Source organism: Salvelinus fontinalis, chromosome 29 (genome assembly GCF_029448725.1).
Source record: "Salvelinus fontinalis isolate EN_2023a chromosome 29, ASM2944872v1, whole genome shotgun sequence".
Lineage (NCBI taxonomy): Eukaryota > Metazoa > Chordata > Actinopteri > Salmoniformes > Salmonidae > Salvelinus > Salvelinus fontinalis.
In genome coordinates this window covers 863764-876731 of record NC_074693.1, presented here as the reverse complement: position 1 = coordinate 876731, position 12968 = coordinate 863764, and the positions used below count along the sequence as shown (strand labels likewise).

The 12968-nt window shown below is 44.5% G+C and overlaps 1 protein-coding gene across 6 annotated transcripts in view; it reads left to right on the top strand.

The window, feature by feature from the left end:
* Window positions 1-12968, top strand: part of LOC129827311 (transcriptional regulator ATRX-like) — a 63093-nt gene that overhangs the window by 33674 nt on the left and 16451 nt on the right. For 4 of the 6 annotated variants that reach the window (XM_055888040.1, XM_055888038.1, XM_055888039.1 and 1 more), the window contains exons 9-18: window positions 502-626; window positions 759-926; window positions 1217-1473; window positions 1615-1800; window positions 2966-3131; window positions 6199-6262; window positions 8158-8288; window positions 9987-10142; window positions 11665-11921; window positions 12058-12243. In XM_055888040.1, coding sequence (XP_055744015.1) covers window positions 502-626; window positions 759-926; window positions 1217-1473; window positions 1615-1800; window positions 2966-3131; window positions 6199-6262; window positions 8158-8288; window positions 9987-10142; window positions 11665-11921; window positions 12058-12243 — 1696 coding nt within the window. The remainder of the gene's footprint in view (window positions 1-501; window positions 627-758; window positions 927-1216; window positions 1474-1614; window positions 1801-2965; window positions 3132-6198; window positions 6263-8157; window positions 8289-9986; window positions 10143-11664; window positions 11922-12057; window positions 12244-12968) is intronic. The other 2 variants (XM_055888041.1, XM_055888042.1) reach the window with 2 other exon arrangements.

Below are 12968 nucleotides of genomic sequence, written 5' to 3'. Positions count from 1 at the left end.
CGTACATATCCCAACCAGAAGCCATGGATTACAGGCAACATCCACACTGAGCTAAAGGCAGGAGCTTCCGCTTTCAAGGACGCCAATAAGATATCTCACTATGCCCTCAGACGAACCATCATACAAGTAAAGCTTTAATACAGGACTAAGATTGAATCCAACTACACCGGCTCTGATATTCGCCAGACGGGCTTAATGACTTTTATGCTCGCTTGCAGTGTACCCCTGTATATAGCCTCGTTATAATTGTTTTTTTGTGAATATTATAACTCTATTTCTTGAATTGCATTGTTTAAGGGCTTGTAAGTAAGCATTTCATTAAGGTCTACTACACCTGTTGTATTCAGCATTTCACTAAGGTCTACTACACCTGTTGTATTCAGCATTTCACTAAGGTCTACTACACCTGTTGTATTCAGCATTTCACTAAGGTCTACTACACCTGTTGTATTCGGAGAATGTGACAAATAACATTGATTTAAATGTCTTCCTCCTTAATAGAATTGCCAAGAAGATGCTGGCCCAGATCAAGGCTAACTACTCTTCAGGAGCGGAGGAGAGCTCTGACGAGGACGGAGAAGAGAAGGAACAGAAGAAGGGGAAGGGAGGCGAGGAGGAGGAGGAGGGTGAGCTACATTCACTTCTAAATTTCATACTCGTTGATACAGTGATTCTGCAGTGCCTCTTTCCACCACTAATGGTTTATGTCACTAGACTAGATGTAGAAACCATAAATAACTGCTTGTTCCACTCAACAGAAGAAGACGATGATGACGAAGGGGGCTCTGACGTGGACGCGAAGAAGAGTGTGGGGCGTCGCCACCGGCTGCTCCCCCACAAACTGACGCTGTACGAAGTGGAGTCGGGAGAGAAGGAGAAACCAGCCAGCAAGGGGAAGAAGGAGACCAAGAGGAACAGACGGAAAGGTACGAGGGCTGTTTGGCACGGTCTGGCTGGCTGGCCTGGTCTCTCTAGCTGACCTGGTCTGTCTCGTCCGGTGTATTAACACCTATGGAACAGAATGAAAGTCCTACTCTGCAAACTGATGACTGTTTTCAATCAACTCTACCTCCCGCCTCTCTCTCTATCCCCCTCTTTCTCCCTCTCCTCTCTCATTCTTTCTCTCACTCCCTCTCCTCACTCTTATTATTTCTCTCACTCCCCTTAACCTCTCCCTGTCTTCTCTTCTCCTCCCCTCTTCTCTCCCCCTCTCCAGTGGGTAGTGATGACTCAGCAGACTCAGACTTTAAGGAGTCAGCGAGCAGCAGTGAGTCAGGAGTTAGTGAGGAGATCAGTGAGAAGGAATCGTCGTCAGAGGAGGAGTCGGAGTCTGAGAAGGAAGTCAGTGGCCACAGGAGGATCACGCGCTCCTCCGAGAAGAAGAAGAAGAAGAAGAAGAAGGAGGAGAGGAGCTTCGCCCAGAAGAAGAAACGGCGCCGCATCAAGGTCCAGGATTCTTCATCTGACGAGAAGGTATCGGGAAGGAGAGGATCTTCTCCTTACTCCTAAACAATTCTACATTTGTGAATTTGGTCTGGAATTCATTGATTGGTCAGTTGACCCCTGGGGGTTGAAGTTGAAAGGTCAGAGGTTAACCCTCATTCTCTCCTCCAGAGCGGGTCAGGAGAGGACGGCTCGGGGAAGGAGGATGGAGACACACCTAAAGGACAGAGGAAGAAGATCAGAAAAATCCTCAAGGACAACAAGCTGAGGATGGAAACGAGGGATGCCCTGAAGGAGGAGGAGGAGAGGAGGAGACGCATCTCTGAGAGGGAGCAGCTCGGGGAGAAACTCCGAGAGGTAAAAAGTCAACTGTGTGAGCTGTTGTCATGGCATCCGCTAATGGGATGGAAATTAAGATAGACTGAGTCTATCATTGAGTCAACTACTCCTTCTGCCCGATGGTACGCTAAGGAGCCAGAGGGATTTGTGGTGCATTGTGGTTCAGATAAGAGCATGGTAGCAGCCATGTTTCCACAGTGAGTTTTAAATGTACTGAATGAACTCGTTGAATAGAGTGGAAGATGCTGAGCATTTCCTTAGTATGAAGGTTTGAATGCTTGTGGACTAGAAGTTCAGCTGCCCTGTTCTCCTAGGAACATAACCTGTCCCAACCAGCAGAACTATACTCCTAGGAACATAACCTGTCCCAACCAGCAGAACAGTCTCCCAGCTGCCCTGTTCTCCTAGGAACATAACCTGTCCCAACCAGCAGAACAGTCTCCCAGCTGCCCTGTACTCCTAGGAACATAACCTGTCCCAACCAGCAGAACTATACTCCTAGGAACTTAACCTGTCCCAACCAGCTGCCCTATACTCCTAGGAACATAACCTGTCCCAACCAGCAGAACTATACTCCTAGGAACATAACCTGTCCCAACCAGCAGAACTATACTCCTAGGAACATAACCTGTCCCAACCAGCAGAACAGTCTCCCAGCTGCCCTGTTCTCCTAGGAACATAACCTGTCCCAACCAGCAGAACAGTCTCCCAGCTGCCCTGTACTCCTAGGAACTTAACCTGTCCCAACCAGCAGAACAGTCTCCCTGCTGCCCTATAATCCTAGGAACAAAACCTGTCCCAAACAGCAGAACAGTCTCCCAGCTGCCCTATAATCCTAGGAACCTAACCTGTCCCAACCAGCAGAACAGTCTCCCAGCTGCCCTATAATCCTAGGAACATAACCTGTCCCAACCAGCAGAACAGTCTCCCAGCTACCCTATACTCCTAGGAACATAACCTGTCCCAACCAGCAGAACAGTCTCCCAGCTGCCCTATAATCCTAGGAACATAACCTGTCCCAACCAGCAGAACAGTCTCCCAGCTACCCTATAATCCTAGGAACATAACCTGTCCCAACCAGCAGAACAGTCTCCCAGCTGCCCTGTACTCCTAGGAACAAAACCTGTCCCAAACAGCAGAATAAGTGTATTTGTATGTACAGACTGTAATGCTTTTAGACTAGACTCTATATGTCCCTCCCGACCAGGTACTCGTGGTGGAGGAGGCGTCCGCCGTGGCTTGTCCAATCACAACCAAGCTGGTGCTGGATGTAGACGAGGAGACCAAGGAGCCCATGGTGCAGGTCCACCGCAATCTGGTCACTAAACTCAAACCACACCAGGTCGACGGTGAGAGACACATGTGGTGTAGTAGTAGTAGAGCCCACGGTGTAGTAGTAGCAACAGTAGTAGCAGCAGTAACAGTAGTAGCAGCAGTAGTAGCAGTAGCAACAGTAGTAGTAGCAGTAGCAGCAGTAGTAGCAGTAGCAACAGTAGTAGTAGTAGTAGTAGCTGTAGTAGCTGTAGTAGTAGTAGTAGCCGCAGCAGCAGTAGCATCAGTAGTAGTAGCAGTAGTATTAGTAGTAGGAGCAGTAGTAACAGTAGTAGCAGTAGTAACAGTAACAGGAGTAACAGTAGTAGTAGCAGTAACAGTAGTAGTAGTAGTAGCAGTAACAGTAGTAGTAGTAGCAGCAGGAGTAGTAGTGGTAGTAGTAGTAACAGTAGTAGTAGTAGTAGTAGTAGCAGTAACAGTAGTAGTAGTAGCAGCAGGAGTAGTAGTGGTAGTAGTAGTAACAGTAGTAGTAGTAGCAGTAACAGTAGTAGTAGTAGCAACAGTAGTAGTAGTAGTAACAATAGTAGTAGTAGTAGTAGTAGTAACAATAGCAACAATAGTTGTAACAATAGCAACAGTAGTAGTAGTAGCAGTAGTAGTAGCAGTAGTAGTAGCAGTAGCAACAGTAGTAGAGCCCACGGTGTAGTAGTAGTAGAGCCCACGGTGTAGTAGTAGTAGAGCCCACGGTGTAGTAGTAGTAGAGCCCACGGTGTAGTAGTAGTAGAGCCCACGGTGTAGTAGTAGTAGCAGCAGTAACAGTAGTAGTAGTAGCAGCAGTAACAGTAGTAGTAGGAGTAGTAGTAGCGCCCATGGTGAAGTAGTAGTAGTAGGAGCAGCAGGAGTAACAGTAGTAGGAGCAGCAGTGATAGTAGCAGTAGTAGCAGCAACAGTAGTAGAAACAGTAGCGGCAGTTGTAGTAGCCGTAGCAACAGTAGTAGCATTAGCAGTAGCCGTAGCAACAGTATTAGTAGCAGCAGTAGTAACAGTAGTGGTAGCCGTAGCAACAGTAGTAGCATTAGCAGTAGCCGTAGCAACAGTATTAGTAGCAGCAGTAGTAACAGCAGCAGTAGTAGTAGCCATGGCAACATTAGTAGTAGTAGTAGCAGCAGCAGTAGCATCAGTAGTAGTAGCAGTAGTATTAGTAGTAGGAGCAGTAGTAACAGTAGTAGCAGTAGTAACAGTAACAGGAGTAACAGTAGTAGTAGTAGTAGCAGTAACAGTAGTAGTAGTAGTAGCAGTAACAGTAGTAGTAGTAGCAGCAGGAGTAGTAGTGGTAGTAGTAGTAACAGTAGTAGTAGTAGTAGTAGTAGCAGTAACAGTAGTAGTAGTAGCAGCAGGAGTAGTAGTGGTAGTAGTAGTAACAGTAGTAGTAGTAGCAGTAACAGTAGTAGTAGTAGCAGTAACAGTAGTAGTAGTAGCAACAGTAGTAGTAGTAGTAACAATAGTAGTAGTAGTAGTAGTAGTAACAATAGCAACAGTAGTTGTAACAATAGCAACAGTAGTAGTAGTAGCAGTAGTAGTAGCAGTAGTAGTAGCAGTAGCAACAGTAGTAGAGCCCACGGTGTAGTAGTAGTAGAGCCCACGGTGTAGTAGTAGTAGAGCCCACGGTGTAGTAGTAGTAGAGCCCACGGTGTAGTAGTAGTAGAGCCCACGGTGTAGTAGTAGTAGCAGCAGTAACAGTAGTAGTAGTAGCAGCAGTAACAGTAGTAGTAGGAGTAGTAGTAGCGCCCATGGTGAAGTAGTAGTAGTAGGAGCAGCAGGAGTAACAGTAGTAGGAGCAGCAGTGATAGTAGCAGTAGTAGCAGCAACAGTAGTAGAAACAGTAGCGGCAGTTGTAGTAGCCGTAGCAACAGTAGTAGCATTAGCAGTAGCCGTAGCAACAGTATTAGTAGCAGCAGTAGTAACAGTAGTGGTAGCCGTAGCAACAGTAGTAGCATTAGCAGTAGCCGTAGCAACAGTATTAGTAGCAGCAGTAGTAACAGCAGCAGTAGTAGTAGCCATGGCAACATTAGTAGTAGTAGTAGCAGCAGTCGTAGCAGTATTAGTAGCATTAGCAGCAGCAGTAGTAGTAGCAGCAACAATATTAGTAGCGGCAGTCGTAGCAGTAACAATAGTAGTAGCCGTAGCAACAGTAGTAGTATTAGTAGCAGCAGTAGTAGTAACAATAGCAGTAGTAGTAACAATAGCAGTAGTAGTAACAATAGCAGTAGTAGCAACAGTAGTAGTAGTAGCAACAGTAGTAGTAGTAGCAACAGTAGTAGTAGTAGCAACAGTAGTAGTAGTAGCAACAGCAGTAGTAGTAGTAACAGTAGTAGTAGTAACAGTAGTAGTAGTAGTAACAGTAGCAGCAGTAGCAACAGCAGCAGTCGTAGCCTGGCAAGAGGTTATTTTAGCGGCGAGCCCGACGAGAGCCTGTTTGGTCTAGCACCATAAACTCACTAGCATCACCGTCTGGCCAGCCCTGACATCCTAGGAAAGGAAACCTAGGAAATCCTTTGGTGTACTTGTCCCGTTGCAATACCATGGACATATAACCACGTTACATGATTTATAAACAGCAAAGGTGTATAGGAGATCAACTTTATTCAGTTCTACACCTTTTATAAAATAGTCAACACTTGCTGTTCAGTTGTCAAAGCACAGTAAATAGCCTGCCGTGACTCCGTGGCTTGCTATGTGAAACAGGCCAAAGAAAATACATGTGCCAGAAAACAATTAGGCCAAGTGGATTTTCACTCTTCATTACCATTTACGTTACATTCTAATTCACCAGCATGCTCTGTAAGGAAATTAAACTGCAACCACAGTGTGCAGAAATTGTACCGGGGGGCGGGACATATGGCAGAATGCGTTACCCTGTCATCTCTCGCTTTGTGACGGACAGGACTATCCTATCAATAGATGGCTAGTAGATGCATATTATTCATTATAGCAGGAGACGGTCCAACAGACTGGCAAACTAAGACTTTTAAATTAAAAGTATCCTAGTTTATCTGAAGTGTAAAATGTAGCTGATTAACTGACGTCCGTCTCTTATGGGAAAACACTGTCTCTAACCCCTGACCCTTCTCTGTGTGTCTGAAGGAGATGAAGGTAACCATGACGCCTCTCAGATGGCTGATGAGGAGGACGATGATCCAGAGAACAGGTATTAAAAAGTATTTTCATTCAAGACAAACCAAATATGTCCTGAACTGCGTGCTTCTCTACCAGCTGACAAACATCTTTTTTCCTTATTTCCTTTCCTTATTTCCTTTCCTTATTTCCTTTCCTTTTCTTATTTCCTTGACTTACGGGATGGCTGCTGTTTTACAGGCTCCTAACCAGTTGTGTTATTTTGTGTTTTTACACATTGTAACTTATTTTGTACATAATGTTGCTGCTACTTTCTCTTATGATCGAAAAGAGCTTCTGGATATCAGAACAGCGATTACATTCCTCGACTGGACAAAGACTTTTTAATGAGTCCGACGCAAAGGATGTACTGCTTCTCCGAGAACAGGTCCAAATCCTCGTAATTCGTGTTAAGAAAAGATGGAGGTGGAGATCCGGGTGCCTTGTGAGAATTCGTCTGCGAGTGGGTAATCCGCCTCTACCATTTGTTTTATTGGCCAACGTGTAATCACTGGAGAATAAACTGGATGAGCTCCGTTCAAGACTATCCTAGTCGTGGCTCAACGACGAGATGGATAATATACAGTTGGCTGGGTTTTCCGTGCATCGGCAGGACAGAGAAGCTAAGTCCGGCAAGACGAGGGTGGTGTGTATTTGTCAACAGCTGGTGTTGTATAAGCAAACAAGAAAATGCTCTCCTGGTGGCTGGGTACTTTAAACTCTAGACCACCTTTACTCCACATACAAAGCTCTGCCTCGCCCTCCATTTTGGCAAATCTGACCATAATTATATCCTCCTGATTCCTGCTTACAAGCAAAAACTAAAGCAGGAAGTACTAGTGACTCGCTCAATACGGAAGTGGTCAGATGACACGAATGCTACACTACAGGACTGTTTTGCTAGCACAGACTGGAATATGTTCCAGGATTCATCCAATGGCATTGAGGAATATACCAACTCAGTCATCGGCTTCATCAATAGGTGCATCGACGACGTCGTCCGCACAGTGACCGTACGTACATATCCCAACCAGAAGCCATGGATTACAGGCAACATCCGCACTGAGCTAAAGGCTGGAGCTTCCGCTTTCAAGGACGCCTATAAGAAATCTCACTATGCCCTCAGACGAACCATCATACAAGTAAAGCTTCAATACAGGACTAAGATTGAATCCAACTATACCTGCTCTGATGCTTGTCGGATGTTGCAGGGCTTGCAAACAATTACAACGGCCCAGCCGCGATCTGCCCAGTGACACGAGCCTACCAGACGGGCTTAATGCCTTTTATGCTCGCTTCGAGGCAATCAACACTGAAGCATGCATGAGAGCACCAGCTGTTCCGGACGACTGTGATCACGCTCTCCGTAGCCGATGTGAGCAAGACCTTTTAAATGGGTCAACATTCACAAGGCTGCTGGGCCAGACGGATTTCCACAACGTGTACTCCTAGAACGCGCTGACCAACTGGCAAGTGTCTTCACTGACATTTTCTACTTTTCCCTGACCAAGTCTGTAATACCTACATGTTTCAAGCAGATCACCATAGTCCCTGTGCCCAAGAAAGCGAAGGTAACCTGCCTAAATGAGTACCGCCCCATCACACTCACGTCAGTAGCCATGAAGTGCTTTGAAAGGCTGTATCTACACTGCTGCTACACGCTGTTTATTATCTATGCATAGACACTTTACCCCCTACCTTCTGGTACAAATTACATCAACTAACCTGTACCCCTGCATATTGACTCGGTACCGGCACCCCCTGTATATAGCCTCGTTGTAATTGTTTTTTTGTGAATATTTTAACTCTATTTCTTGAATTGCATTGTTTAAGGGCTTGTAAGTAAGCATTTCACTAAGGTCTACTACACCTGTTGTATTCGGAGAATGTGACAAATAACATTGATTTAAATTTCCTGCTCCTTAATAGAATTACCAAGATGCTGCTGGCACAGATCAAGGCTAACTACTCTTCAGGAGCGGAGGAGAGCTCTGACGAGGACGGAGACGGAGAAGAGAAGGAACAGAAGAAGGGGAAGGGAGGCGAGGAGCAGGAGGAGGGTGAGCTACATTCACTTCTAAATTTCATACTCGTTGATACAGTGATTCTGCAGTGCCTCTTTTCACCACTAATGGTTTATGTCACTAGACTAGATGTAGATACTAGAGGTCGACCGATTAATCGGAATGGCCGATAAATCGGGGCCGATTTTCAAGTTTTCATAATCGGAAATCAGTATTTTTGGGCGCCGATTTAACGACTTAATTATTATTATTATTATTATTTTTTACACCTTTATTTAACTAGGCAAGTCAGTTAAGAACACATTCTTATTTTCAATGACGGCCTAGGAATGAGGCAGAACGACCGATTTTTAACCTTGTCAGCTCGGGGGATCCAATCTTGCAACCTTACAGTTAACTAGTCTAATGCTCTAACACCTGATTACATTGCACTCTACGATGAGCCTGCCTGTTAGCGAATGCAGTAAGCTAAGGTAAGTTGCTAGCTAGCAGTAAACTTATCTTATAAAAAACAATCAATCAATGACTGTCATTGCTCCAATGTGTTCTTAACCATAAACATCATTGCCTTAAAATCAATATTTTTAAACCTGCATATTTAGCTAAAATAAATCCAGGTTAGCAGGCAATATTAACCAGGTGAAATTGTGTCATTTCTCTTGCGTTCATTGCCTGCAGAGTCAGGGTATATGCAACAGTTTGGGCCGCCTGGCTCTTTGCAAACTAATTTGCCAGAATTTTACGTAATTATGACATAACATTGAAGGTTGTGCAATGTAACAGGAATATTTAGACTCATGGATGCCACCCGTTAGATAAAATACGGAACGGAATAAACGTTTTGTTTTCGAGGTGATAGTTTCCGGATTAGTCAAAGGTATATGGTTTAGAGAGAAATAGTCGACGCGTTATAATTCCTGTAATAACTTGCGGCTGAATTTGAAAGGGGTTCCTTCGTTATTTTACCGTTCATGTCTTTCATAGAGAATGTCTTGATCTACTTCAAATAAGGTCTGTGTTTCGTGCAGGCTAAAACCGCTTCAACGTTTTGATACCCGTGTAAATCTCACTAGGTAACGTTTGTCAACATATTTTCATAAATCCACTCTACAATTTTTTTTATCTTTGCTTATATTTAGCCAATATTGATCAGAGTTACCTTGTCCTATGGATATCTACACAGTTATAAAATTGGCAAGGTGGTGTAAGCATACACGAAACACAGACCTTAAGTGAATCTAAAAATATCCTATGGAATAAATGAAGGAACCGCTTTTCAGATTTTGTTAGAAGGTGTCATGGGAATTATGACTTGCACTTTGGTTGTCAATTCTTACCATGCCCATTATTAAAATAGGATTTCCTGCATATAGAAATTAAAGTTTTTGTTTTCAACATTCATCACAGGTAACTTAAACTCCATTTTTATTCAAACATTTGAGAGTATTTGTCTCCTAAGCAGACTCTTCTGTATCATTGTCACTTCAGAGCTGTGTGCGTGTGTGTGTGTATTATATTAAGTTAAAATAAAAGTGTCCATTGTTCATTCAGTATTATTGCAATTGTCATTATTACAAAAATGTGTGTGTTATTTATATATATATATATATAAAATCGGCCGATTTAATCGGTATCGGCTTTTTTTGTCCTCCAATAATCGGTATCGGCATTGAAAAATCATAATCGGTTGACCTCTAGTAGAAACCATAAATAACTGCTTGTTCCACTCAACAGACGACGATGATGATGAATGGGGCTCTGGCTCTGACGTGGACGTGAAGACGATTGTGGGGCGTCGCCACAAACGGACGCTGTACGAAGTGGAGTCGGGAGAGGAGAAGGAGAAACCAGCCAGCAAGGAGAAGGAGACCAAGAGGACCAGACGGAAAGGTACGAGGGCTTTCTGGTTGTTTGGCACGGTCTGGCTGGCTGGCCTCGTCTCTCTCGCTGGCCTGGTCTGTCTAGGCCGGTGTATTAACACTTCTTATGGCTGCAATCCCGTCACCGGGATGATATGACTACAGCCAGTGACAGTGCAGGGCGCCAAATTCAAACAGAAATCTCATAATTAAAATTCCATAAATAGAGATAAAATTCATCCCTAACCTTTGATGATCTTCATCAGATGACACTCATAGGACTTCATGTTACACAATACATGCATGTTTTGTTTGATAAAGTTTATATTTATATAAAAAAAATCTGAGTTTACATTGGCGCATTACGTTCACTAGTTCCAAAAACATCCAGTGATTTTGCATAGCCACATCGATTCAACAGAAATACTCATCATAAATGTAGATGATAATACAAGTTATACACATGGACTTATAGATATACCTCTCCTTAATGCAACCGCTGTGTCAGATTTCCAAAAAACTTTACGGAAAAATAAACCATGCAATAATCTGAGACGGAGCTCAGAACAATAGCCAAATTAGCCGCCATGTTGGACTCAACAGAAACCAGAAAATACATGATAAATGTTTCCTTACCTTTGATGAACTTCATCAGAATGCAGTCCTAGGAATCCCAGGTCCACAATAAATGCTTGATTTGTTCGATAATGTCCTTTATTTATGTCCAATTAGCTACTTTGGAATTGTTTACCAAATGCGTTAACCAAAGTCACAAAGCGCGTCCACTATAACGTGACGAAATGTCCAAAAGTTCCGTAACAGTCAGTAGAAACAAACAATGTATTGAATTAATCTTTAGAATGTTGTAAACATACATATTGAATAACATTCCAACCGGAGAATTAGATTGACTTCAGTTTACCGATGGAACGGAGCTCCCTCTCATGTGAACGCGCCAGTTCAATGCGTGGGCACCTCATGGCAGTGATTTCTGTCTCCTTCGGCCCCCCTTCACATTAGAGTCATCAGACAAAGTTCTGTTGACATCTAGTGGAAGCCGTAGGAAGTGAAAACTCATCCATATCTCGCTGTAATTTCAATGAGAGCTTGGTTGAAAATCTGCCACCCCCAGAAAAAATCCAAACAAAGTGGAACTTCTCAGGTTTTTGCCCGCCATATGAGTTCTGTTATACTCACAGACATAATTCAAAGTTTTAGAAACTTCAGAGTGTTTTCTATCCCATAATACTAATAATATGCATATATTAGCAACTATGACATAGGAGCAGGCCGTTTATTCAGGGCACCTCTGTGCACCTTTCAGCCAAGCTACTCAATACTGCCCCTTCAGCCATAAGAAGTTAACACCTATGGAACGGAATGAAAGTCCTACTCTGCAAACTGATGACTGTTTTCAATCAACTCTACCTCCCGCCTCTCTCTCTATCCCCGTCTTTCTCCCTCTCCTCTCTCTCATTCTTTCTCTCACTCCCCTTAACCTCTCCCTGTCTTTTCTTCTCCTCCCCTCTTGCTCTCCCCCTCCCCCTCTCCAGTGGGTAGTGATGACTCAGCAGACTCAGACTTTAAGGAGTCAGCTAGCAGCAGTGAGTCAGGAGTCAGTGAGGAGATCAGTGAGATGGAGGAGTCGTTGTCAGAGGAGTCGGAGTCTGAGAAGGAAGGCGGTAGCCACAGGAGGACCACTCGCTCCTCCGAGAAGAAGAAGAAGAAGAAGAAGAAGGAGGAGAGGAGCTACGCCCAGAAGAAGAAACGGCGTCGCATCAAGGTCCAGGATTCTTCATCTGACGAGAAGGTATCGGGAAGGAGAGGATCTTCTCCTTACTCCTAAACAATTCTACATTTGTGAATTTGGAATTCATTGATTGGTCAGTTGACCCTTGGGGGTTGAAGTTGAAAGGTCAGAGGTTAACCCTCATTCTCTCCTCCAGAGCGGGTCAGGAGAGGACGGCTCGGGGAAGGAGGATGGAGACACACCTAAAGGACAGAGGAAGAAGATCAGAAAAATCGTCAAGGACGACAAGCTGAGGATGGAAACGAGGGATGCCCTGAAGGAGGAGGAGGAGAGGAGGAGACGCATCTCTGAGAGGGAGCAGCTCGGGGAGAAACTCCGAGAGGTAAAAAGTCAACTGTGTGAGCTGTTGTCATGGCATCCGCTAATGGGATGGAAATTAAGATAGACTGAGTCTATCATTGAGTCAACTACTCCTTCTGCCCGATGGTACGCTAAGGAGCCAGAGGGATTTGTGGTGCATTGTGGTTCAGATAAGAGCATGGTAGCAGCCATGTTTCCACAGTGAGTTTTAAATGTACTGAATGAACTCGTTGAATAGAGTGGAAGATGCTGAGCATTTCCTTAGTATGAAGGTTTGAATGCTTGTGGACTAGAAGTTCAGCTGCCCTGTTCTCCTAGGAACATAACCTGTCCCAACCGCCCTGTACTCCTAGGAACATAACCTGTCCCAACTAGCAGAACAGTCTCCCAGCTGCCCTATACTCCTAGGAACATAACCTGTCCCAACCAGCAGAACTATACTCCTAGGAACATAACCTGTCCCAACCAGCTGCCCTATACTCCTAGGAACATAACCTGTCCCAACCAGCAGAACAGTCTCCCGGCTGCCCTATACTCCTAGGAACATAACCTGTCCCAACCAGCAGAACAGTCTCCCAGCTGCCCTGTACTCCTAGGAACCTAACCTGTCCCAACCAGCAGAACAGTCTCCCAGCTGCCCTGTACTCCTAGGAACCTAACCTGTCCCAACCAGCAGAACAGTCTCCCAGCTGCCCTATACTCCTAGGAACATAACCTGTCCCAACCAGCTGCCCTGTACTCCTAGGA